The sequence below is a fragment of the Trachemys scripta genome, chromosome 15, assembly GCF_013100865.1.
Source record: "Trachemys scripta elegans isolate TJP31775 chromosome 15, CAS_Tse_1.0, whole genome shotgun sequence".
NCBI classification, from domain to species: domain Eukaryota; kingdom Metazoa; phylum Chordata; order Testudines; family Emydidae; genus Trachemys; species Trachemys scripta.
The window spans coordinates 4,360,588-4,388,242 of NC_048312.1; the positions used below are offsets into that span (position 1 = coordinate 4,360,588).

Genomic DNA, 27,655 nt, shown 5'->3' on the forward strand with positions numbered 1-27,655 from the left:
CTGAATCTAGAAGCAAATTAGAAATGTTGGTTGGAATGCAGTAAATTATAGCTACACTTAAAGTTGTTTTTTTCAAAGCCAGGGCTAGCCAGGAATTCTTGCTGTAACTAACCACAGTAATCCACATCTGTCTGAGTGGGAAAAAAAAGTAACAATAACTAGTAATGACGTCTAGCACACAGATTTCAGGGAACCAGGCTCGTCTATGTAAAATTAAAATTTAGTGTATTAAACTTGTGCTAAGTGATATTATCCCCAAACAAAGATTTACATAGTAAAATACTTTATTAATCTGTTACTAAAATAACATTTTCCACAAATAGCTAAAGTGCAGGATCTGTATACACATCTTGTACTACAAAAATAAGCATGCTTTTAAAAACAATTCCCATTGTTTATTATCCCAGTCAGTGACGTCTAGTACACTGAGTCATGATACATGACATGAACATGAGCCAGCACATACTAACAGGCAACATCGTATCTTGATACTTTATTGGTCTCCTGGTTTTATTATGAAACTTGCTATTAAATAGGATTCATGTCAGGCCTTTAAGTGAGAAATGATATTTGTCAGAGGGTGGGGGAAATTATTGTGTATAGTAAACAACTAGGCAGCATAACAATTACAAGCTGCTACTTGTGATTTCAGAAATGGAGTGGCTGTATGATACCCATCAATTAGTGAGCTACGGAAAGATCTTATTGCATTCTCAGATTCAGGATGCTGTTGTAGGTAATCCAACTAGGATGCATTGGGCTGTTATATTTTCAGTTTGCTACAGTTTTTTGTCATACTATCACCTAACTAGCAAGCAAGGGGTCTGAGGGGCTACTGTTTATAATAAGCTTCAAATGCTTTTTTATCAAAGCAAGAGCAGGAATGAGAACATGGCCATATACTGACATTGTTTCATTAGATATTGCCAACTTACACAAACAGTAACTGGACTCTAGTATTAGAATTTACTGGAGCCTACATGCAAGAAATTGTGTGTGATGTGCTTCTGAGTACTTGCAAAATTATAGCATCAGAAAGTGGCCTTCTCCATACTGTTGAGATGACATATAGCTCAACCACATTAGCAGTCAGGAAATCTAGAAATTGTTAAAGCCATCAGTTGGGGCTAGTAGCCTCTTGTACCATTTGAAGATGAAAATGCATTAACTGGGCTGTAGAGTATCTAGTATACAAATTTGCTATCTCTACTGACATGGTGGGGTTGGATCTTGAATCCTATTATGTATAGGAACACCTACTTCCCATGGTTTTGCAGAAGCTACCTATTTTCAAACATGTAACTGGAGTGTTCATTGCAAGAGGCACTTTCTATGGCATGACAACTTCTGCTTACCGAATTAGGTAAGCTATTATCCTTACTAAGCTACAGGAGGCAGTATAGGACCCTTATACACAATAGAAGAAATCAATTTGCAATCCAGTTGAATTAAATTTGGAAGGATGGGTTGTTCAGTTGCTCCTGAATCCCCTGGACAGTGGTCTCAAACCAACTTTAAAAAATCCCCACCCCAGTTGCTGCATAAAACTCACCCAACTAGAGGGAACGGACACCATACAAAGTATGGCAGCACATACAAAGTTTAAAAAAAAAAACAACAACCCTAGTTTTAGATGTTACCTTTAACAAAAGTAGATTAGCTACCAAGAGAGCAGTATGGCACATTACAGTGGGGTGAGGGAGGAAAGGAGATCTTGAGCCTTTGGACAATTGTAAAATAATTCCGCTAAAGAGCTTTTAAATAAAGTGCTACAACACTGGCTGAAGGGGTTTTGTTGGAAAGCGAAATAAGACAATGGTAGCAATACAATAAAATACTAGCCCCCACCTTGTTACTTTTAGAAAGGGTGCTCGTGCCTTCCCTGTACGATACACATTAAGATAGACTTGGCCTTGAGGCAATTACAAGGTGTTGGCTTTAAGAAGCCATCTCATACAGGATTGTAGAAAGTAATTCAATCAGTTTTACTACAGCCTGGATCACACTTGCAAATTGGCCTCACTTTGGATTTCTCTCTCCTTTCCCCTCCAGTAACACAAGCTGGACCTAGTGCACGTTCAACACTAACGCTTCACAGTTTAGCTTGGCATAAGGATAATGGAGATAAAAAAGTATATTAATTTACTATTCTTTAAATAAATGAAATGCTAAGAGTGATTTTCTCCTCTGGTGGAGTTGTTTCTCAACAGGAATGTTGAGAAGCTTTATTACTCCACACATTCAGTTAGTCGTTGGATCGTCAGAACAGTCACGTTTTGACTGGAATCGTTTGCTTGTATCTAGCAGTGCTGCCGTCAGCCTCAGGTAAACCCACTGAATATTCAGTTGTGGCAATAAGCAGCATATCTAACGTGGTCTCAGTACATTTTGCAATGAAGCGTATGAAAGGTCTCACATCTCCTTCATTGGCTGCTTCTAAGACATGATAATACTCTGCCCGTTGCTCCTTACGGATTGTGATGGGTGGGTAGCCTGCCTGCATGAGTATGAGATTCATTAACAGGCGCGAGGTCCTTCCATTGCCATCTACAAATGGGTGTATATATACCAGTTTATAATGGGCTAAGGCAGCAAATTCCACAGGGTGTAAGCTCATGGCATCTTCGGAGTTGATCCACTGTACAAACTCCTGCATCTGTTTTTCAACATCTTGAGGATGGGGTGGGATATGATGTCCTACAAACACCTGGGTAGTCCTAAACCTCCCAGCTTCCACTGGGTCTACATAGCCCAGCACTCTCCTGTGTATCTCCAAAATGTCGCTGATGGTTACAGTGCCTATTCGGGATACCAGTGTGGTATTTACGTATTTCATAGCAGCATGCATACCGATGACTTCATTCTGCTCCACAAGACTTTTCCCAGGAACGGCATATCTGGTCTCGATGATGTGCCGTATTTCAGAGAGGGTTAATGTGTTCCCTTCAATGGCAACTGTGTGATAAATATGGTGGTAATAGGACTCTTCCATCACTCGCCGCAGGGCTGAATTGCCTTTGGGGATTGACATCACTTTTTTAACTTTGCTGTCAATAATGCTAAAGTATCTCTGGTCTATCTCTTCAACCAGGGGCAGAGTTCGGTCCCGATTGATCAGAGCTTTTTCATGACAAGGAGAAATGGTCAGTGCTTTGGAGTACAAGTAGTCTGCTTGAATGATGTCTTTCTCCTCTTCAGAAAAGATGCCAAACTCATTCAGAGCATCCACATAATCTGGATCCATCTTGAGGGCGTACATGAAGAGTTTATGGGCTTTCTCCCGCTTCCCCTGCCGTTTCATTTCAAGGGCTTGATTCAAAGCGGCTTTGGCTTCTAATTTGACTTCTGAAATGCACAACAACAGTACTTAGACACTACAGTGATGGGTACTAAGAGTGTTCCTTTAATACATATTACAATGAAATTAATCAAGCCAAGAGTGATATAAAGAATTCATGTTCTAGACTTTACTGTGGGTTGCAAATACCAGAAACTCAGGCCAGGCCCACCCTACAAACTTTTGCTGGCACAGCTATGTTGGTCAGGGCGTGATTTGTAACCAATGCAGCTGGGCCAGCAAAGCCTCCAGTGTAGATGCAGTTATACTAGCAAAAGTGTCCTGGAGCAGGAATAGCTTCTTTCACTTGGGAAGGTGAGTGGGCTGGAATACTGACAGAGAGCGTTTTGCTGACAGAAACTCCATTCACCCTTGGAGCACTTTGCCAGTATGGTATACTGCTACAGCTGTACCTGCAAAGCCTTCCAAGGGTACACCTGACCTTAGTCTAAAGAGAAAGGTATGTAGATTGGGACCAGCCCTGCCCGCACAGCTTGCTGCTGGAGAAGGCCTCTTGCTCAAACCACAATTAGCATAGGTGTTGCTATTACAATTAGATGACTGGTCCATCTTGCCTAGTATCCAGTTTTCAGACATGGCTGATGCTTCGGACCAGGGATCGGCCCCCTTTGGCATGCGGCCTGACAGGGAAAGCCCCTGGCGGGCAGGGGAAGGTTTGTTTACCTGCAGCATCCGCAGGTTCAGCCAATCGCAGCTCCCACTGGCTGCGGTTCACTGCTCCAGGCCAATGGGGGCTGCGGGAAGCGGCGGCCAGCACATCCCTCGTCCTGCGTCGCTTCCCGCCGCCCCCATTGGCCTGGAGCGACGAACCGCAGCCAGTGGGAGCCGCGATTGGCCGAACCTGCGGAGGCTGCAGGTAAACAAACAGTCCCGGCCCGCCAGTGGCTTTCCCTGATGGGCCGCGTGCCAAAGGGTGCCGATCTCCACTTCACATGATGCATGTAGCCAATTATGCAAGGTCCGTAATGGGATCAGTATGAAGCAGCATTTCTGCTGGTTTTTTATTAAAGTATTTAATACCTTTCTAGTGCATGTGAAGTAGCTAAGAATATAGTGCTAGAAATGCAATCGTTCCTCTGAATTCTGCCCAAAGAAGTCAAGAGTAGAATTAGGCGCATTCAAGAAAGAAGTTAGCACAACAGGTTATACAATGTCAGAATTTTGGAAGAAATGCTCCAAAATCCAGGCTGCTCTGCACCAGTCCAATATACTGTGTTCAAGATCCTGAAATTATTTTAATGTAGCTTCACCGCAACAGAGAAAACACGGAAAGAACCTCAAAGGACCAACAGGGCTAGTAAAATACCAGCACGCACTCCTTTCATGGTTCAAATCAATGAGTGGTAGCACAGTTAGGGACTAGGCGTCAGGAGTCTTAGCTTTTATTTTCAGCTTTTTGTGTGGCCTTAGTTTAATTCTTCGGTAAAATGGGGACAACTTCTCCAACTTGCAGGGGTGTTGTGGGGGTTTATTAATGTTTATAGAGTGCATGGAGATCCTTGGATAAGGACTCTATACAAATGCAGAGTATTATACAGTCAGTCACACAGTAACCGGTGTCTGCAGCCCACACTCCCCCAACATTTCCCTAGTCTCTCAAGCACAGAAAGCCCATTTCTTACCTGGGGAGGGTTTAGATTTCAGCACCAGCAGCTCTAATTTACCTGAAGTCACGCTGAGTCCAGTTGTCTGCCCTGTGTACCTGGTAATCCCTACATAGCCTACTCCCAATTTATTTTTCAGGAAGGAGAGTCCTTTGAGCACTGCCTGACACTGCTCTTCTACGGCAGCCAGTGGGAGCAACAGCACCAACAGAGAGCCCACCAGGACCATTAGCACTGCCGCCCATCTGACACGGAGCCACAGACTCATCCATTTCAGCTCCGGATCCGCCACCACAGCCATCGACAAGAGATTCATCTGGGCCCAGGGGTGGACACAAGGAGCATCTCCTTTCTCATGGGTCAGACCTGGGAACAGAAATGGCTTTAGCACAGAGGTTTGTAGCTGGAGTGTATGATGCGGCAGATAAGGCAGCGGTCTGGGACTCGTGAGACCTGGGCTCTAACACCAGCCTGATGGGTGACCGGGGGCAAGTCACTAGCTCTCTATGGTGTTGCAGTTTCCTATCCTACCCTGGGTCTGTCTTGTCTATTTTGACTGTGAGCTCTTGGGGGCAGGGCCCAGGGCAATGCCCCCCAACCAGACCCTCAACGCAAATATCAAGAGGACAGCTCGGGGGTAGGGATGGTCCATCTATGGAGCACCACCCGTCCCCCAGCACCAATGGGGCAGCAAGATCCCCAGGGGGTGGCTTGACTGGGGACCTGGGGCAGCAAAGCACCCAGCGACTCTGGGGTGCCCCTGGCCCCAGCAGCCTGCTCCCCCCAGGGCTCCCGTCCAGGCAGCTGGGTAGTGTCCGGCCTTGGGACACCCCCGCCCGGGGCCCACCCCCGGGCCTCGGGACACCTTCCGCCCCCCACCCCCCCGCCTCGGGACACCCCCTCCTAGCCTCCCGGGGCCCACTCACCCTCCCTCTGTCCCCAGAGCTCAGCCCGCGCCCTCCCGGGCTTCCCGAGGCCTCACCTGGCGCCCCCCCCCGCGCAGACACCGGCTGCCGGCTACTGTCCCCCCTCGGCCCGGTCTCCACTCTCCGCCCGGCCCCGACCCCGCTCACCACCATTGGCTACTCCGCCCCCGGCCTCCCCTTCTCATTGGCCTCCCGGCCTATCCGTCTCCCCTCGCCCCGCCCCCTCTTCCGGCTGTGTTTCTCGTCCCGCTCCACGTCTCCGGCGCCGGAGAGGCTCGTGGAGAGCAGCGATAGGCGGGACTCTCACGCCAGTCTCAGCGCTAGCAGCCAATGAGAAGGCCGCTCGATCAGGAAGGGCGGGAGCTGCTATTTAAAAGCCAGGGGGCCAACAAGCTGCCTAGGGGCTGGGTGCTGCGGCGGTAGCACATTAGTGTTGGGTGGGCAGCTGCTAGGGGCCTGTTTCCCAGCTGCTGTCTGCATCCACTGGGGCTGGGAACCTGTGGGGACACGGACACCCCAGTTCCTCCCTTGTCCTAGTGCTCCAGGAGCTGGGGATTCAGAGAAACCCTCTCTGGGGTGCTGGGGGCCGATGGGGTGGGCTGTAAGTGCTGCATGCTGGGGCCGCTTGGACCTGCTGTGGCAGGGTCTCCCGAGCTTTTCTCCTGCTCTGGGGCTGACCGAAGGGCCTGGGGTGCCTTGGTGACAGTTTAGAAGTGGCTGCTGAGGGAATGAACATTTGAGGAAGGGTTCTGCACGCTAGCAGGAAGAAATACAAGGGGATTCCAGGGCTGCAGACTGAAGCTAGACAAACTCAGATTTTACATAGGGTGTAAAGTTTTAGCAGGGAGGGATAATTTACCAAGAGTTGTGGTGGATTTTTCATCACTGGCAAGTTTTAAATCCTCAAGACTGGATTTTTTAAAAATTTATTATTATTAAAAGATCTGCTCTAGGAATCCTTGTGGGGCAGGGCTCTGGCCTGGGTTATCAAGGGTCTTTTTTGGCCTTGGAATCTGTAAATCCAGTGCAGCAGTGTCTGGCGGTGACTCTCTTCAGAGCAGCCATCAGCACCTGCAATGCACAGCCCGCTGCCACTAAACAAACTCCAGCCGAGAAGTGTGATACAACGCAGGTGAGGGAGCTAGGAAGTGCTGTGCTCGCACACTGTTACTGCCTCTGCCACAGAAAGGTTGTGACACAACAAAACTCTGCTGGAGTCTCCTGAGCTGTAAAATGGGGTTAATTATGTGCACCTGCCTCACATTTGTTTTTCTCATCGGGTGTTCTGTGATACTTAAGAGCTAAGTATCCTAGCAAAGCTGAAGAAAAGCCTTGGACTGCTGGCAATGCGCAGGCTGCAATTCTCCTTTGAAAAACTTCCCTAGACCCTAGTTGTCTCGTTTGCCTTTTTCCTTGCTGCCCCTTCTGTCTGGAACTCCCTTCTCCCAGCAGTGCCTCACAAGCGTTAAAGCATTTGCCTTCAAAACAAACCCGGTGTGGTAGGGAAGGATTGTTTCCCCTTGTTACGGAGGGGGAACTGAGGCACAGAGAGTGTGACTTCCCTCCAGGGTCACCCAGGGGTGCTGTGGCAGAATCAGGAAGATAATTTAGATCTGAGGTTTCTGTCAGTGCCTGAAGCACAAGCCCGGCTTTCCTCCATTATTGTACTTGGAGCTCATCCTCTCTGCTGTCAGATCTCTCTTCGGAGCTTGCTTTTCCCATGAATGGCTGCCACCCACTAAAATAATGGGAATGGGACTCCCTTCCCCAGTAACGGTCCAAGACACTGTCTTTTTCAGGGACATTGTGCTGTGTTTTCTCTTTGGGTGATAAGCTGGCGGGGGGGAAGGGGAAGATAGTCCTGCCTTCTGTGTTCTGAACGTTACCAAACAAACAATAGACACTTAAGTAAAAGCATTATTAACAGGGAAGGCAACTCTTAGCAGGAGATCATGATTTACACACACGACCTGGATTCTGGGTTACTTTTCACCTGTTTTCCACTGCTCCAGGACTGCGCTGACTCTGCTCAGCGCTAGGTCACTGCTGTCATCCTAAGGATCCCAGGGAAGGCAGCGCTCTCTGGTGTTGCCATTATACTGGAGAGGGTGCTCAGAGAAAGTCTTCCCACTTCTTTCTGGTTTGTTTTAGATCAGCAATACGAAATGCAGTAACCACATTCTCAGTCCTGGGACTTCTCCATGTGTTGTTTGACTTATTGGGATTGACAAAAGCAGCTTGAGCAGCTCAATTAGACCTGCATCCCTAAAGGTAGCCTGACAGCATCTCAGCTAGGAGACCGCTCAGCATCAAACTGAGCCCAAGGCAATCCCTACAGCAAGAATTACCATGTAGTCTATTCATTTTGAACATGCCAATGTCCTTTATGACAAAATGTGGAGGAACAAGTTTTGGAACAATCGAATAGCCTTTGAGAGATCAGCAAAACATTTCTTCAAAGAAGCTGTAATACAAACACCAAATGCGTTGTTCTTAACGCCATGGCACTCCAACCTAATTGGGGAATTAATTATTGAGGATTAGAAAACAACTGCACCTCTGTACATGCTGTATTTTTTTTTTAAAATTCAGACAGTCCCAAGCTACATTCTAAGAAGCACATTTATAATCTGTCATTGGTGATCCGGTTAGATTTGATCTAATGGTATGAGCACACCACCAGTAGCCAGGAATGCTTGGGATCTATTCTTGGCTTTGATATCAACTTCTTTGAAAAGTGCTCTTTTGTGACTCAGTTGCCATATGTATAATACAGGGATGAAAATAGCAACCCATCCCTCAGGAGTGTGGGGAGGGTTGATTAGTTAATGTTTCTAAAGTGCTGTATAAATGCCAAATATAATGACAAATCCGTGGCAGCTTAAGCACTGCAGTTGTTGGTAGGTTGCACACCGTCATTATTCACAGCTTCACAAGGGGTAGCAGGGAAAGAATTTCAGACGCCCAGGCCACTATGACATGAGCTAAAGGAGGCTCACCATTAGCAGTATAGGGCCTAAGATGCTTTTGAACTGTTCTGATTCAGAAGGCCATGAGATACGCATGCACGCTCTCCAGTTCATTGAAAATAACATTACACTTCATTGTCTAGGGCTGTATGTTTGTACATTTATGTAGCCCAGAGGTTACTTTCCTTGCAGGGCCTTTACTCAGGTTCTATAGACAGGAAGTAGCCAAAAGCGGGTGCGGACGTTCAGAATGTTTGAATTTTACCATTGACTCCCATGATGACTCTGCACTAGAAATCATGCTCTGTTGCTCGTGTCAGACAGTCATATCATTACAGATGCATAGACTAGAAACATTAAGACCATATCCCATTAACAGAATTGTAAAGGCTTGATCATTATTCTCATAGTCAGCAATGGAGTTTTACATGGTGGAGCGTTTTGTTCTTTCTACCCTGTCTCAGTACCATGTTCATCCAAAGGAGGAAATGTCCTTTGCAGCCACTAGATGGCAGTAATTCATTCTGCTTTTTTTCTTCCTGTAAGAAATATTGCCATTTTTTCCCCTTTGGACTTGGTCTGCATTTCTGCATTTAGATGCTGTGAGCATGAAAAACAGAGTTTAAGTCTGAAGGAAGGACACCAGAATAGCCTGGGGGACTGTTAGCATTGGTTGAAAGTTGCTTTGATGCTGTTTGCAATGAGCATATTTGAAACCTCTTCCTGATGAGCTGTCATTACTGTTATATTGTAAGTGTATCTGTTAGGTAAAAGCTTGTGCGGTTTTGCCACTAGAATCAATTTTGTGATGGTGTTAATCTTTCATAACCCTAGCCTGTATCAGGAACTAAAGCAGCTATCTCTTATAGGCTCCCCTGGGTTTCCTTCAACACCACTTTTATTACGTGGTGTTGAAGGAAATTAAATCTTTGCAAAAATGGAGGATGTTATGCCCCTTGACTTTCTCAGGGTTGCAGAGGGTGAAATCCAGGCCTGGAGGCTTTGGAGGGCTACGATGCAGCCCAGTGCTAGGGTGAAGGGAATTGCAAATGAGCAGGCAAAGTCATTCAGAACTGTCCAGGATACTATGATGTCAGAATAAAACTTGGGAAAAGCACATTTTCTTGGCAAGAATCCAGCTGCCAGAGACACCATTGACTGCAGTTAGAGATCTACATACCAAAGCTAAGTCATGTGATTTTGAACAGGTAGAAGATGGTCTAAGGAGAGACCAAATTATCTGCAGTATGTAGCTGATGACCAGGTCAGAGGAAGGTTATTGTGAGAAATGGCGTTGACATCACAAAGTATAGTGAATATTTGGCAGGCTAGTGAAAACGGCGCTTCCCAGATAAAAGCATTGGTAAGCAAGACAGGACAAAGGTAAATAAAAGGCAGAGGCCAGATTTGTTGGCTGTACATGGAGACAATTACAGCACAATGCAAAGACACCCAGTACCAAGAGTGCTGTGCCTTGCATGCAATGAAAACAACGATTTTGACAAAGTGTGTTGCTCTCAGTACAAATGCCAAAGAAATACAAAAGCAAAACACATCCATGCATATGTGGCTAGGGAGCAAAGCTCTGATGAGGATGAGACAGAAACAGAGGTCTTTGTTGGCTCTCTTAATAAATGCCCAAAGCAAGGTTTTGTAGCAGATTGGTTTGTAACACTGGGAATAAATGAACAAAAAGGGAACTTCAAAAGCCGGGCTGGAGCTGCATGCTGTGTAATCACAGCACACATGTACAGAACATTCAGTGACTTCCAATTTTAACATCAGGAAGCTGGGCTTGTTTCATGTAGCAGATCCCAAGTGACAAAGCCACACTGGAACATCTGTCTAAGGATAGATCCCCTTCAGCAGAGCTTGAGAGAATGGAACAGGAAGTCCCAAGTGGGGTGGACGAGACTCCCTTTATTTCTTGCGCTTGCTGTCAGCCCGGTTTGCCGGTTGGCTGCAGGCTGCTGCTGGTTTGGCAAGTGCTCAAAAGCCAATAAGCCTCAAAGGGTATGTCTACACTGCACACTAACCCCAGGTTCTGACTCCGGTTGGAACCCAAGTTCCTCTTCCATCCACCCACAAATCAATCGGACTCAGGTCAACAAGCATTTGGAACCTGGGTTTTAGGATACTGATAGGGGGGTGGGTCAGAGCCCAAGTCCTGCTGTGACTTAGGCCCATGCCCTGGCATTCTGCAGTGTTGGCATGGCACAGCTCAGGTTGCAGACCTGCGTCGCAGGGTCTGCCTAGTGCGGTGTGGAGGCGTTAGTATGGTCATGAGAGCTGGATCCTGCAACTGTAAACCCAGGCTTACAAGGCAGTGTGGACACTCAAGTTCAGGCTTGGAATCACTGAGTCCACAACCCTGGGTCCCACCGACTTGGGTTTACACTGCAGTGTAGACGTACCCAAAGGGGCATGAAAAGTCTAATCTGATTCAAAACCTTGACAGATGGAACTTCGCAGCTTTCAAGCTGCAGGTTGTGGGGAGAAGCACCACTGAGATGTCAGTGTTTTGCCTGACAGCCGGCCCTTGTGTTTGAACGAGAGACCCTGTTCGCACTCGGGAATTTGTTTTGAAGTGAAAAATGTTAAAATTTCAAAACTCACTTTGCCCAGGAAGCTCCCCAATTCTGCTAGCTTCCCAGGGTCAGAAAGTGGGTGTTTCTCAGACATTGTACGCGCCTCCCCCAAAATGTCTGGGTTTGACAAATGCTTTTGCCCAGCATTTCGCTACGGCGTTTGTCGTCACTTTCGTGCGGCTCAGAAAACTAGGTCACTGGGGACTCTGCCTCAAACGGGCCTTAACCGAATGAACGCCCAAGTGACTTTCCCTGAGCATTTGGTTCTGGGCTGCCCTTGAAACTAGCACAGAATTGCTGACGGTATAATAACTAGACATTTTGGACTGACTGCCACATATACTTGACTAATGTGACTCCATGCCAGGCAATTTGGAAATATATTAATCCTGCGAGCTGCCTTTAGTGCTGATGATTTGCATGTCAATAAAGGTCGGGAAATTGCCTTCACCGATCTCCTCTCTAAGGGCTCTGATCCTGCGAAGTGCTGAACAGCCACAGCGCCTATTAACTTAATCAGCTCCAAGAGGTGATCAGCACTGTGTGGGATGAGCAGGTTCGTAGAGATAGAGACGCAGGTTCTTACTCACTTTCCCCCCATTGCTGACTGTGGTAGTTGGACGGAGCGAGGAGGAGGGTTTGGCTGTTAATGCAGAGAGCTGATGCTCATTCACAATGATTCGGCATCAGACCCACTGAAGCCCATGGGTCAGGGACAGTCTGTGACAGAAGTAATGTGGCAGAAAGAGGTTTGGGTGCTGCTGGTGAAAGAGACGAGCAGACTGTCACCCAAAGGAGCTTCAGACTCTGGCACTGGTGGCTGCATGGATTTGCCAGCCTGTCTTGGCAGAGAACAATCTCCTCTGGGTACCTGCAAACGGTTTGCCGTGTGCTCAGGGTGTTTACACAATGGGTATTACAGTAGCAGCTAAACGCGCCCACTGAGGGGTGGAGATTCGTTGTGCGTGGTGCTGTGCCAACCGATCAAAGAGTCCCCGCCCTAGCGTGCATGCCGTCTGGGCTCATGACGAGAGGGTGAAGAAAGAAGCAACTGGGCAGAGAGGACGAGATCGGAGTAAAACCAGCGCTGTTTGCATACGAAGCGTTTGTCTCAGCTGAGGCACTGACAGCGGTCAGTGCTTTGCAGGCCTCACAGCAGTGGAGAGTCCCAGGAGAACACGGTGGTGGCTTCACAGATTTTGACAGTCAGTTTTCCCCACTCATACAATACAGTGGGCTTGACTTACTCCAGGGTTGAAGTTAGTCCCTTTACACAGACACAGTTGCAGCCAGAGGGAGGGGGACAAATGCTGCATTTGTACAGCAGGGAGCAGCTCTCACTCTCACGCCATGTGAACCAGTAGAGCTTCCCGCAGTTCCAGGGACATGCTCCCAATTTTAGCCCAGTATGCGCTCAGAATCGGGCCCATGAGCTTCATCCCGTGCTGGCCGAGCTCCAGGTGACAAGCACAGGAGCTGAGAGCTCCTTCTACATCTGAGCTGAAGGAGGCGGCTCTAATCCGGATTCAATCTGCCTCCTACCCTGATCCCTCCTCAGGGTGGATTATTCCCAGCTCTGATTAATATCAGAGGCTGTGGATTGTATTTTATTAATTTGTGTGAGGGTTTTGGCGTCTGGAGAATGGAGCCCTCCTTGTTTCAAAGGGGGCTGTTTCTCTGATTCAGCAGGGACCGTCCCTCTCCTTCCCATCTGGGAAGTTTGTGTCAATTTCAAAGGGTTTTTTCCTCCCACACTGGAAATTCTGACTTTCTTGTTGTAGATTTCCGCTCAGAGCCTGGAGCGCCGGGGTCTGGATCACGGCCGCTCCGGCAGGCTGGGGAGCCCAGCAACAGAGAGGGATGGAGCTGAAATGATTGAAACTTTTAGGCCTGGCAGCGCGGAGGCAGCTGCATAATGAGGTGGGGTCTACAGGTGCCGGCTGGATCGGAAAGGCTTTTGGCGCACCAAAAAAAAGAAAAACAAACGGTGTCTGTTGAAGGTAATATCCTTGGTCCCCATAGCAACCGGGAGAAATGGAAATGAGCAAGGACGCGGTGGAGGAAAGCAGATTCCCCCACCCTTGTTCTCTCCCTGTTATTCTAATGGGGGGAAATAAGCAAACGCACAGTCCAATGTCAGCCCAAGCGGGCAAGTTCATAGGCTCAGCACATTGGGACTCTGTAAAGAAAAATATGGTGGAGATCAAAGGCTTTGGGTGTTGCTCCCCGCACCCCTGTACTCTTAGAAGGCAGCTTAGGTTGACAGCCGGGGACACAAGGGCCTCTCTCCAGTGAGCACGCTCAGTAGCACTGCAGGCTTCCCCCCCGCCGTCCCCTGGCCTGTTTTCCCCAGCCTAGCTCTGGAGGCCCCCCCGAAGGGTTGGTCAGCCTGCGTGCCCATTCTGTCCTCGGCCTCTCTGCTGAGACGGCTGAAAAGTGGCCACTGAACGGCAGCTTGCTGCAGTGAGGGCCATACGCCCCGTATCATTTCACTCTGAGCCCCAGAGCAGCCCTCCGGCAACGGCTGCTGGTCACCGTTCTGGCTGGGCCGCGTCCCAGGTCGCGGGAGTTCTGTGATCAAAGACCCCCAAGGCTTCCTGGTGAAATGGGAAACTGCTGGCTTCATGGCTCCTGTCTGCCCTGCACAGGGATAAACACAGCACTCGTCTGGCCCGGCACTAGCAGGAATTCGCTACAGCTCCAAGCACCCCGTACGCTCCAACCAGATAATAAATGGGAACAATCCTTGCCCTCTACGCTCCACTCGTCTTCCTATCTCCTGTCCTCACTCACCTCAGTGTCTCATGTGCCTTCCTCCGTCATGCCTATTAACACCCTGGCTTCTCTTCTCACCCCATGACCTGTTTAATGTGTGCATGTGGAGGAACACACAGGCCCATGCTAGAAAACCTCACCATGATTATTTGTATCACCGTAGCATCTAGGAACCCCGACCCTGGGACAGGACCCCATTGTGCTAGGTGCGGTACAAATACAGAACGCAAAAGCAACCCCCGACCCAAGGGGTTTGCAACCTACGTCTAAGACAAGAGATGCCAGCTGGAAACCGGCAGACGGGGGAGTGCAAAGAAACAATGACACGAAAAAGGAAAGATGGTGGAACTAACATGGTATTTGCCAACCCTCCCCCGATTGCTCTGCTTGTGTCTTGCACCCCTTCTCCCCTTCCTTTGTCCAGCCCTGTCCTGGCTAAGCTCTCCAGGGCAGGGCCATGTCTTAGTGTGCTGGGGTTCCAGGTGCTAGCAGGGTAACTGTAGCAGTCAGGAATATGCCAGGCAGGTATCTTCAGGGCATTCCAGGCTGTGAGGTGAAAGGCTGAATCGGGGAGTGCCATACCAAATTGCAACCAGCTGATCCCCCCGGGGCCTGAATTCCCACGTGTTGCTCCCATTTTACACCGATATCTCTCCACCCCAGGGTGCATGTCCCAGTTTACATTGGCGCAATGAGTGGTTTGCATCAGCTCAGTTACACTGGTGCTTGGACCCCCAATGTAGACAAGGCCTCAAGCCCTTAGACTGCGGGTGCCAGTGTAACCAACTGGTCTGTGTGTTGTGTTCTCGGCCTGATCCACAGGGCGGGCCAGTCTGGGACATGCCTGGGACGCCTGGTTCTTTAGCTCCCGTTGTAGATACTCCCCGTTTCAGTCCCTGCCATTGGCCACGTGGTCATCCTTGCTCCAAGGTGTTGCTAAGGCCCAAGAGTCCCCAAAGCCCCACGCTTTCATCTGGACAGCACAGATATCCAGAGCTACCGTGGTTCATGGTCCCCCACACTTGGGCGGCTCGATGAAAGCCCAAGCCTCAGGGTTTAAGGCAATCTCTGGCTACTAGGAATTAGCAGGAGACCTAAAGTGGATCTGCCCAATGCCAGGTGGCTCCTACCTTCTGGTGAAGCATCTGCCGGTGGTTCCTGCCCAAGATAAGATACTGGGTGAGCTGGAGCACAGGTCCGTTGGTATGGCAACGCCCATGTTTTCTGTGTCATGCCAGCATGCTCGGGGCAGATCAGGATTGTATCTGAGTACTCGCCACTTTGTTCCCCTCTTTCTAAACCTGGGGATCTGGGGGGACACACAGTGCAAACAAGGCCTTTTTCAGCCCTGCTGGGTGTATATCTCCACCATACTGTCATGCACATGCCATCAGAGAGCCGTATCCCACCCCAAACGCTATCAGTCGCTCTGCAGCCCCTTCCCTTTAATCAGCAGCTTCCGGGGCCTCAATTATTGTTGATTTGAGTTGGATGCACTGGGACTTATTCAGTAGGTTGTTTTTTTTTTTTTTTTAAGTTCTGACATTTCGGAATCCTGACTCCTCAATCTTTTGATCACCTTGGGCTGCTTGCCAATGCTCTTGTTAATCCGGCCCCCCTGCCCCACGAGCGCTGCTTGATAATGGGAAGCTTTCATAAACACGGTGTTTAAAAGCCATTTAAACATCAAAATCCCAGTGAAGTGAAACTGACACTTTGGAGCTTAAAACCTAATCAAGTGCCACTCACTCTGCCGTGGGCGGAGGAAGCCTTGATGAAGATGGGCCCTGGTGTTTGGGAAAAGGATCCCATTATACCTAGATGTACTGGAGTCCAGAAGCCCATGGAGGCGCTGCAGAGTGAATGGAGCGATGCTGATTTGCACCCAGTGAGAATCCAGCCCTCGCTGCCCTGCTGCCATGACCCCAAACCTTGAGGAAGTCGGTCGCAGTCCTGGGAATGCAGGTTCTGGGTTGGAGTTAGTAAAGTGAGTTGGGGCCCTTTTCTGATGAAAGTCTCACTCGAATGGCAAAGCATGATTAGAGCTGCGTTTGTAGGGTAACAGCCGAGCAGCTGTCGTTTTACTCCCAGTCCATTCAGTCCAGTTTTACTCTTCTGTCCATTTCAGTGTCAAAAGGTAAAAGCGGTCCTGGTAGGTGCTCAGGTTTGGGAAGCTGGAATATTCACCCGGTTTTTATCTTCCCTGCTAAACAGTTTTAAAAACTGTTTACATTGACCCCATAAGCCGCAAAGCAGCTCAGCAGCTGGTCCCATTTAAATGGAGATCTGACCTCATGCCAATGAGAGCAGGTACCCCGGAGGCTCTCCCACTGTTTCCTCAGCAGCCACATCTGGACATAAATAAGTTTGAATTTGGCTTCCACCTCGGATGTGGTAATTTCTACTTCTGTTAGCCCCCATCCCACTGTCCCCAAACTCCTCATTACCCTTACTAAAAAGCAAAGCAAAGTATTCATTTAGGTGTTGGGCCACGCCTAGATTATCTTTAATCTCCATCCCCTCCTCAGTGTTTAGGGATCTCACTTCTTCTTTCCTTGTTTTCTTTTTATTTATATGGATAAATAACCTTTTACTACTGGATTTATTTTCCATTGCAAGGTCCAACTCTGCTTGGCTTTTGGCAGTTCTCACTTTAGCCCCATACTTTCTGACCTCCAAGAGGTAGCTTTCCTTGCTGATCCAGCCCTTTTTCCATTCCTTGGAGGCTTTCTGCTTTCGCTTAATAACCTGTCGGCGATACCTATTCATCCAGCTTGGCCTGCAACACTTCCCTATGAGTTTTTCCCCTTGCTTGGGAGGCAGACAAGTTTCTGCAACTTTGACGTAAAGTAAATCCAAGCCTCCTCCACATTCACATTCTGTCCACATTTTACCCCGGGATTTAAAGCAAACACCACAGAGATACAGGCAGTTACGCAGCAGAGCAGAGGGATGCACCTGTGCTCAGAAACACACGTCAAGCCCGTAAGCCAAAGGGATTGCGAACGCCTGCTTTGATCTCTTAGCTCTAAGGAAGCGACTCTGATGGAGTGTTGTTATTATCACCTGTTCCTTCCTAGCAAACTTGTTCCGTGCATCTTCTCACCACGCTGTTTGTGTCTCTCTCTGTGAGTCTCTTCAGTTGTGAAGTGGCTGGCAGCCTGTGGCAGGTGGAGTGCTGCTGCTGTCTGCTCCTTCCCATGCGGTAGCTGTTTACCACGCTCTCGCTGATAGGCTAAAAACACAGTTTGTATCTGTACCGTTCCTGGCTAACGATCCGCTCAACCGCGTGAACCTTCACCCTGTTCTACGCGGTGCTGACTGCTTAGCCCTGCACCTGGCTTGGTTCCTGGAACCAGTTGGGCCCATATGGCATTTTGCTGTGTGGACGAGCATCCTAGCCGTGCTGCAGCTTGAGGGAACGCTGTCCTCAAACAGGGATTTTGTTTTCCTCGGAGGACGGCCTGCCGTGGAAACGCTGGAAGGTGCTAAGTGCTAGTCCCCGGGCTGCAAATGATTGCAGGTGGGAGTTACAGATTTTTACTCCGCACTACATTTATAGAGTCATTCTGGTAAAACGGAGGCATGTCCAATGAGTTCATAAGCAGCCAGCGTTGCCGCGTAATTCCCACTTCAGCACAGCTCTGCTGCTTACCTCAGGGATTAGGGCCTCATATAGCTGTAACACGCCACCAGCCGCAGCCTGGTTACCGATAGCAATGAAAAGCGGAAGGATTCTTGGTCTCGGTCAGGTCTAGTGTTCCTTCTCCGTGAGTTTTACTCGGGAATGAAGCCATTGAGTGTGTCGCTCCATGGTGTGCATCGCAGAGGTTGGGGTGAAGATGGGAAAGGAAGCGGATGGGTTATGGATGGAGGCAGCGGTTTGGTGTAGTGTTGGAAACATCAGCTAGTGGTCCAAGAGGGTCCATCGTGACCACCAATCTCATGCTCTGTTCTGGGGAAATGGGACTTCCTTGAGACCCACTCGGCCAGTTGGGAGATTAAGGAAGGTGGGGCCATACAGAAACCCAGTAACTGGCTAAACTAGGATTCCTTGAATGTCAGGAATAAATGATGGCCTAGTCCTGTATTTCCTTTGTTGCAGATGTTGCATTGAAAAGGTTTTTGCTGGCATTGGATGTCTGTGGTAAAGGCTAGGCATGCTTGCTACAGTCCCAGAACAATAAACTCCTAATAAATGGACTTGCTGCATTTCTGCTCTTGTGTAGTTATTGCAGCTAGTCTCCAGCGATTGCAGAGCTGACAGCTGGCAAAGATTTGCATGGGGCATGAAATTAAGTGAGTTCATTTTAATGGCTAATCTGCACAAAGCTCAAGTTTGGTTTCTAAAAGCCTCGTTTTGCCTCAGCGTTGCTGGCACATCTGCTTCTCGCTTTAGCCTCTCATTTCTAAAAGTTGATTTTCCCTGTTTTTCTCTGGCATGAGCAATCACTGCAGGAGATCTTTGCCGTGTCTCCTAAGTGGTTTAACACCAGCACTTGGGAATCTGTGGCGTTTGTAGGAAGAGCTTTGCCTACAGGACGTTGTTGGCTGGTTCTCAGTGCTTGTCTCTCTTTGTGCTGGGCCCGTCGGAGTAGCGTTCTGCCATGAAACCCTCTTTAGGCCTTGTCATGACGGCACGTTTGGCGTTGCATGCTGGGATTATACAACACCAGCGGCAAACCGGCTCCTTTCAGAGAACTCCTCTTTGATCCGCGTCCCTCGAGTGTGCGCCAGGTATTTCTAAGCCTGCCTTTGCCCTCAAAGGAGAAAGCTGGCTTCAGAAGTGGGTTACGTTATTTTGATTTACTTCCTCCTCCCGTTTGCTGCTTGTGAACAGCGCCGGGGACAGCAATCACCTATTTTATCCGCAGAAGGGGGACAGACTAGACCGTGGCAGGGGGGCAGACATGCCTAATGGTGAAGTACGGGGAACCCTAGCGTGGTAAGGTTCCTGCAGCTTCCAGCATATTTACCACTGTCTTAATCCAACTACAGGATACTTTATGGAATTATGATTTTGTCTGTTGTGATGTGTAGCGGCCCCAGGCCGGGCTCTAGGCTCTGCTCTGGTAGGTGCTGTGCTGCCAGACAATAAAACTACTGCCTCTGCCCAGACAGCTTTCAGGCTCAGGAAAGTTTGCAAGCTGCAGGATGCTCTGTCGTTCCCGTGCAGAACATGTCTCACACCTTAAGCACACCCTGGTGCCTCCCTGGCTAACAAGTAGCAGAATCCACGTGGATGAGCGTCAGACGCGGCAGTTCCCAGGTCACACGTCGGGTTATTTGACATCAGGGAAGAAGCGCTCAGGGCTTCCAGTCTGCATGCTGTTTTCAAAGGGCCCTCAATGGCACGGGCATGGTTTTGAGTGTGCAATCTCTTCTAGGCAGCTTTCCTGTGCTTCCTCCCTGTGAGTACAAATGGTAGGTCTGATGTGTGCAAATCCAGTTCTTCACCCAAGAGGAGTTTGAGTGTGCCAGTTTGCTCACACTTGCTGTGTAGCATATGCACCACTGGAGGTCACACATTGCAGCTTTTACCTTTGGTCTCCAGAAGACCAAACAAGTCCCATTCCAGGGAGAAGATGATGGGAGCTGAAGTATAAAGAATGGGGCAGCCAGTCAGAACCTTCACCCAAATCTTGAATCTTCTTCAAGTGTCTAAAAAGCTCTGACATTTTGTGGTTTCTCCCATTTTCACAGACGTTTCCACTTCCTCACTCCATCAAGGAGTGCAAATACCAAAAGAGCACAAGAAAGGAGGTTCTTGCAATATTTCTGTCACAATGGAACCAAGAAACACCCCAAATCTCACCAGGAAGCCCGTGCTCCTGGGGTATACAACTCTGTCTTCAGACCAAAGAGCTCCTGTGAGTATCTAAACTTACCCAGCCAAATGCCTGAACACATTGAAGTTCCTCCATCAGAAACATGGGCATGGCCTTGTATGGACCTGTAGAGAAGTGCAGGTCTGGAGTCCCCTTTCCACACTTACAGGTCCATGAAGATGAAAGGGTGGAATCAACCAGAAATGACCAGTGCCCTCATTACACACAAAATCCACCAGTATTTTGAAGCTGCGTGCCAGGGCAGATCTGAAAACCGAGGGACCTAAGCAGAGGACACTTCAGTACTGCTGGAGTGAGAGGGGTTAGATGGGACCCAGCAGATTCTTTCCAGCAACATGACTATTTAATGGCATGATTGTAATAAATACTAAATACTAAGGAGTTGCCCTTTTCTGGCATCTTTCACCAAGGATCTTAAAGGGCTGTACAGACCTTGATTAGCAAAGCCCCACAAACCCACCTCCCAGTGAGGTAAGTACAGATTTTGCCTATTTTACAGATGGGGAAACTGAGGCATAGAGTGGTGCTGTGACTTGCCCAAGGTCTCCCAGCAAAGCCAGTGGCAGAGCCAGGGATAGAATCCAGCTGTCTTGATCACCCTGCTCTAACCACTGTATGACTCTACCGCCCTGCTTTTGCAGAATGGAAGTGAGCCTAAACACGTAAAGATTGCCCGTGTCTGATCTGTGTCTGATTGTAGCAAAAAACCAGAACTGGGGAGTGCTGATTTGAGGGGCAAGAGGGTGGAAATGAGACACGTCTCAGCACAAAGACTGTTATTCTTGACACAAACCCCACCACAGTCTTGCCTCTATCTAAGGCTTTGGCATCCTGAGCCGTGCACATCTCCGCTGTCAGTCCAGCAGAGAGAAAAGCCGAGAACACACTGCTGCTTTCTCTAAACCGAGCCTGACCTCTCTGCGTTTAAAACTCAGTGCTGGGAAAGCAAAATCCATGATTAGCTGCCACACGACGGGGCTTTCAGACCATCTGGAATACAGGGTGATTTTCTGCTTTAAGCCCACTGTCTTCTATCCATGTAGCAGAAAGGACATTTAGAGACTAGACTAGGAATCCGGTGGCTCCCCGGCTGACAAGCAGAAGAAAGCTTTGCAGTGGATTCTAAGCTTTCAGAAGCTGCGCTGGTTTACATCTGCTGGGGATCTGGCCTTTTGCATGGTGCTCCCCAGGCGGGTCAGTTTTGCTCCTGCCTGCACTGGGAGTCGGGGCAGGAGCTGAGCTTGGGCTCCGTCTGTGTGGTGCTGAGATCCTCAGCTGCAACTGAAATCGAAGGCAGAGGAAAGAGCTCTGCACTCCCAGGGGTTCCTCTCAGCACGCTGCAGGACAGGGCCTGGAAGGACCAGAGGGCTGTGCCCTCTGGTTGCTGGGTGCTGGCCTGGGTGAAATGAATTGCTGATCTCAGCCCAGGGGCCTGCGTTGCACAAACACCATGGCCCGTCCCTGGCTGCCCGTCCCAGCAGAGAGGCCAAGGACTCGGAGACTGAACTCGCAGCCCCAGGGATGATGCACAGTGGGGAGCAGAGCAGGGGACACTTGTCCAGGCTGTGCCTTTCCTGGGGATACAAAGAACTCTGCTCTCTAACGCTCAAATTCTATCTGACTCCCGTCTCCAGCACAAAATTCATTTCGCTTCACCATGGCGATGTAGCTCCTCAGGCCCCAGAGCTGGGCAAGGACCAAAGCTTGTCGTGCCAGACACTTAAAGCTGGGCAGGGCTCAGTTGTGTACCAGACAGAAGCATCTGGGCTTGCAGCAAATCATCAGTGCACAATGATGCCAGGGAGCGTGGGCTGGTGCTAGCAATGGCGGCTGGATATGACTGGGGGTGTTTCAGAGGGAGATAAATTCCGGGCATGGAAGGTGAGCAAGTGGTGTCAGTTCCAACCCAAACTGGGCCGTTCTTTCCCTGCACCAAGCGCCGTCTAGATCACGTCCGTGTTCTCTTCGCTGGCTTTTATTAGTGCAGCTGTTTGAAATACTCTGCTGTAAATAAACTCTCTGCTTGGCTGCATCTTCTTCCAAGAAATCAATTCAATTAAATTTAATTGAATTGAGGTGCAATATGGGAGCAAAAAGCAAAAGCATTTGCACGGCACCGTAAATCTCGGTGTCTAAATAGTCGTAACGTGTCCCGCATTTCTCTCCCTGCCCTCCCGCTCCTCTGCTGAGAAGGGAAGCATCCAAACCCAGTTGCAGCCTTTCTCTTCCTTTCCCTTTGCTTCTGCTCATCCCCCTCTTCTACCCCGTCTCCGATCCGCCCCCTCTTGCTGAAAAAGAGAGTGCCAAGGCAAATCTCACATGGCAACAAATCTGTGACCTCCTGGGAACCTCCTTCCTGTCACCGTGCTTCATGCCACGGTGACACTAGAGATAGGAGTCAGGTCCTCCTGCTCCAAAACTCCTAGGCCCCTGTCACTGGAACTGAAGGAGAATCTTCCTAAATGCCTAGCAGTGCAGCACCTATGACACACACTTGAGATGTTCTCATTCCACCTAGCAGAGAGGGAAGCAGTTACGTACACTCTTGCCAGTTGATTGCAATGTCTTTTCCTCATTGCTGCTTCTAACAATTCCTTGGCATGAGAAATGATCGGAGAGGTGCTCACTTATCTTTGCACCATTTCTGCTGGGTGCTCATTTACTTCCTGTCATTTTCTGCCCCTTGGAGAATGATACTTTTCTTTGCAGTCAGTTTCACTTCCTGGTTCCCATGTATAATGGCTGGTGTGTTTGGGTTCCCAAGGCTGCGAGGGAATGATTGAATTAAACAAACACACTGTGGTTTAATTGGATTTGATACATTCAAGGAACCATTTCTATTAATCCAGAGTGAAATTCGCACCCTGTGCAGAGGGACAGATCTTGGGGTGGCGGAAGCTTCCTAACAGTGGGGGAGTCCCTGGAGCCCGAACCGTGGCCCCACACTCCACATCGCCCTTTGCCTCCGAGCCCCCAGCCTCTCACCGCCCCTTCTCCCTGATCCACTGCCCCTTCCCCCGAGGCCCTGTTCCCACCCCCTCGCTCATCCTTAGGGTGGATAAAAAGTGGAAGGACATAACCCTCTCTCTTCTAAAAGTGTGGGGAGACATGGACCCCCCCTTCCAGTGCCCCGACAGACTTAGGTATCATTGAAGTCCCGCAGGGATGAATTTTACTCATTCGAATCTGTAAATCCACCTCCTTTTGAATAAAAAAAATCCCTAAATTTTGGCCCTATCTGAGGCTGGTGTCCCCCTTTAAAGTCCAATCCAATCTTTTCCTTACACTGAGCCTGTACTGCAGTCAGGCTGCTGGGAGTTATAATTCTTCCATCAAAACCTGAGCTTACTCCCTTTAGCACCAGCACAGACATGGAAACAGATGGTTTCTTCTGTACAGCCCGGGGTGGTGGGTGTGTTGAGGAACTCAAAATTTTCCTCCCTTCTTCAGCACGTTGGAAAAATCCATGATCTAAAGCAAACCAACTGCCCTCATTTTGGTTTTTGAATTTCTGAGGCCCAAGCAGCAAACCACCAATGATTTCCCGTGACTCTGCTGAGCAGATCTATATTTCGCGAGTGACAGGGGACTGCCGCTCTGAAAGTGAGCTGCTCTCTGATGGATAACTGGGTCAGTGAAGGGTGCAATGATCTGTTGGCACGGAGCACTTCCACTGCCTGACAAACAGTAAATCAGAGCTGCTGGCATAGACCTCCCAGATGGCTCTGTGGAATCTGTGCTCATTTGTGTCCCGGCAGTTCAAATTCAAGTGCTGCCTTTCCTGATTGCTTTGGAAAGTGCTTCCTTCTGGGCTACGGCCCCGGTGTTACGGTGTCAAACAAGCGCTGAGCTTCCTTATTGCTTTCAAATGGGGTGTCTGGAGGGAATATGGCTTTTCAAAGGGGGAACGTCTGGATCTTACACCTGTTTTCTTGTATTGGCGCCTGGGAGTGTGAAATAGGCAGGCATGCACCCCAGCGCAAAACGGAGTGGCCAAATGCAAGATTTGGACATCCTGTTAAGGTGACTACCTGAGCTGGAATGTTCCACCTCCAGCTCCCCCAAGGAAGGCGCATTTGGATCCATTTCCAGTGCAAACCCAGACCCTGGCGATGGAACGAGAGTGTATCTAATCACAGGCGTGTACAGAGCACAGCCTAAACAGGCCATTTGATGTAACAGTCTGATCCGCCGGCACGTTGCGGGAGCACCATTCCCGTGCTGGTTCTCGTGACTGCTCAGGCGAATGCATTCTGGAACCTCTGCCACCTCCCCGGGGAGTCTAGATTTTCTGGGTAAAATTCCCCCTGTGTGAAGGTCTATGCACCACTCAGATCCTCAAAATAGGCACCCGTGTGGTGCATCAGCCTTGTGCTTGGGAGAGGGGTGGCTTTCTCCCCCGATGTCTAACACACGGCCTCGAGTTGCAATGGGAAGACTCCCCTTGACTTCAAAGGAAGTTGGATTTGGCCCCAAATCTTTTCCTTCCTTTTGCTTCAGGCTCCTGCACTCTGCTGAGGCTGTGCAGAGTTCCCTTCCTTCCTTTCCATTGTCCCCCAGAGACATGGATTCTGACCATGCTCCCTGGAATCCTTCTCGCTAGACCACATAAATGCTGCTCCTGCATTCTGTCCTCTGAGCCCCCGCCCTATTTTATTTCCTGCCCCTTGCACTTTGTCTAGCTTTCCCGTCTCATCGGCGGACAAGACCTGGTAGGTCACCTAATGGATGGGTGCCTAGGGCACATTTCCAAGCATCTCGTCCAGAATTGTTTTAAACGTCCTAAGCAATGAGGTTTCCTTTGGGAGACCCCAATCTAATACCGCTCAGTGGTGGGAAGCTTTTCCTAGTATTCAGCCTAAATTTCCCTTTATCACTAGGGCTGTAAAGCAATAAAAAAAATTAATTGCGATTAATCGTGCTGTTAAACAACAATAGAATACCATTTATTTTAAATATTTTTGGATGTTTACTACATTTTCAAATATATTAATTTCAATTACAACACAGAATACAAAGTGTACAGTGCTCACTTTATGTTTATTTTTTATTACAAATATTTGCACTGTAAAAAACAAAAAAATAGTATTTTTCAATTCACCTCATACAAGTACTGTAGTGCAATCTCTTTCTCATGAAAGTTGAACTTACAAACGTCAAATTATGTAAAAAAAATGCATTCAAAAATAAAACAATGTAAAACTTTAGAGCCTATAAGTCCATTCAGTCTTACTTCTTGGTCAGCCAATCACTCAGACAAACAAGGTGGGTTACAGTTTTTAGGAGATAATGCTGCCTGCTTCTTGTTTACATTGTCACCTGAAAGTGAGAACAGGCATTTGCATGGCACTATTGTAGCTGGCGTTGCAAGATATTTACATGCCAGATGCGCTAAAGATTCATATGTCCCTTCATGCTTCAACCACCATTCCAGAGGACATGCGTCTACGCTGATGACGGGTTCTGCTTGATAACAATCCAAAGCAGTGCGGACTGACACATGTTCATTTTCATCATCTGAGTCAGATGCCACCAGAAGAAGGTTGATTTTCTTTTTTGGTGGTTCGGGTTCTGTAATTTCTGCATCAGAGTGTTGCTCTTTTAAGACTTCTAAAAGCATGCTTCACACCTTGTCCCTCTCAAATTTTGGAAGGCACTTCAGATTCTTAAACCTTGGGTTGAGTGCTGTAGCTATTTTTAGAAATCTCACATCGGTACCTTCTTTGTGTTTTGTCAAATCTGCTGTGAAAGTGTTCTTAAAATGAACATGTGCTGGGTCACCATCTGAGACTGCTATAAAATGAAAGATATGCAGAATGCGGGTAAAACAGAGCAGGAGACCTAATTCTCCCCCCAAGGAGTACAGTCGCAAATTTAATTGACGCATTATTTTTTTAACGAGCATCATCAGCATGGAAGCATGTCTTCTGGAATGGTGGCCGAAGCATGGAAGGAGCATACGAATATTTAGCATATCTGGCATGTAAATATCTTGCAGCGCTGGCTACAAAAGTGCCATGCGAACGCCTGTTCTCACTTTCAGGTGACATTGTAAATAAGAAGCAGGCGGCAGTATCTCCTGTCAATGTAAACAAACTTGCTTGTCTTAGCGATTGACAGAATACAGAAGAACAAGACTGAGTGGACTTGGAGGCTCTAAAGTTTTACACTGTTTTGTTTTTGAGTGCAGTTATGTAACCAAAAAAAAATCTGCATTTGTCAGTTCAACTTTCATGATAAAGAGATTGCACTACAGTACTTGTATGAGGTGAATTGAAAAATATTATTTCTTTTGTTTATCATTGTTACAGTGCAAATATTTGTAATCAGAAATAATAATATAAAGTGAGCACTGTATACTTACTATTCTGTGTTGCAACTGAAATCAATATTGAAAATTTAGAGAAACATCCAAAAATATTTCATACATTTCAATTGGTATTCTATTGTTATAAATGCGATTAATCGCGATACATTTTTAAAATTGCGATTAATTGTTTTGAGTTAATCGCATGAGTTAACTGCGATTAATTGACAGCCCTACTTATAACATTTCATCCCATTACTTCTAGTTATTCTCCCTCCGGCTCCCCTGAACAACTCCTTTCCTTCCTTGGGGTTTGCATCTTGGGAATATTTGCAAAGTCTGATCATGTCTCTCACTCCTCACCCCAGTCATCTCTTAGCCAAGTGATCCTGTACTTGACTTTTCACCAAGTTATAGCTTTCCTGAAAGGCGGGGCCCAGAACCGGACACAGAATTCCAGGCAATATCCCCCCAGGGATGGAGGCAGAAATTGACTATCTCCCTAAGCACGGTTCTAGCACAATGAGCTAAAACCTGCTTGGTGTCCACTCAGAAATCCTCTGACGGTGAGGCTAAAAATAGTGCCATCCTGCAGTAATTTATGGAAGGCGCGAGCGATTTCTCGTTGTAGGTTTGTATTAGGTGCATAGAGTTTTACGTACTGTAAAATTTGATGTATTATTGTAAATTACAGTTTGGCTGAGACTGGTACAAAGGGTACTGTTAAATATAAATAAAGTGCAATGATTATTTTTCAAGCATGGTTTTCATTTCTCTCTAATTCCCTAGCAAAGAAATTCTTTTTGGGGCAAAAGAAGAGCTCTTCTCAACAATAATTCCATAGACTTATGAATAAACTCGGCGGTTTGAGCGCCATAACGCAAAGTGAACAACCTTTTGCCACCCAAAGTCTCTATTATGGCAGTTTCATTTGGATATGCTCTTCTTGGCTTCCTGTTGTATAGTGCTGCTGTGTCCATCCCAGAGGTGGCTGCATTTCAGTGGTGGATGGAAATTATTCCATCCAACCATTATTCTGAAAAGTTCTTCACTACCTTCCAGAATGAAGGGCTATAGAAATGTCAGGTAGGCCACAGAAAATGGAGTGTGTGTGTGTGAGTGCCGCAGAGAATGTAGTGTGTGTGTGTGTGTGTGTGTGTGTGTGTGTGTGTGTGAGAGAGAGAGAGAGAGAGAGTGTGTGAGTGTGAGAAAGGGGGCACTGAACAGCCCAGAGAGATGCATACCATAAAAATCTAAAACATGAGTGGTTGAGTCTGTC

General features: G+C 48.1%; 1 protein-coding gene across 4 annotated transcripts; it reads right to left on the reverse strand.

Moving 5' to 3' along the window:
* Positions 1-266: 266 nt before the first annotated feature.
* Positions 267-13,751, reverse strand: FICD (FIC domain protein adenylyltransferase). 4 transcript variants are annotated; one of them, XM_034791383.1, is made up of 3 exons: positions 7,882-13,751; positions 4,981-5,328; positions 267-3,345 (listed from the first exon to the last, which is right to left on the reverse strand). In XM_034791383.1, the coding sequence occupies exons 2-3, from the start codon at positions 5,276-5,278 to the stop codon at positions 2,270-2,272; spliced, it is 1,374 nt and encodes a 457-aa protein (XP_034647274.1). In that variant the 5' UTR covers positions 5,279-5,328; positions 7,882-13,751; the 3' UTR covers positions 267-2,269. The 4 variants fall into 4 exon arrangements, with proteins under 4 accessions (XP_034647274.1, XP_034647275.1, XP_034647272.1 ...); XM_034791384.1 differs by lacking the exon at positions 7,882-13,751 and adding an exon at positions 5,945-6,009 and having other exon boundaries at positions 5,023-5,328; XM_034791381.1 differs by lacking the exon at positions 7,882-13,751 and adding an exon at positions 5,945-6,009.
* Positions 13,752-27,655: the final 13,904 nt, after the last annotated feature.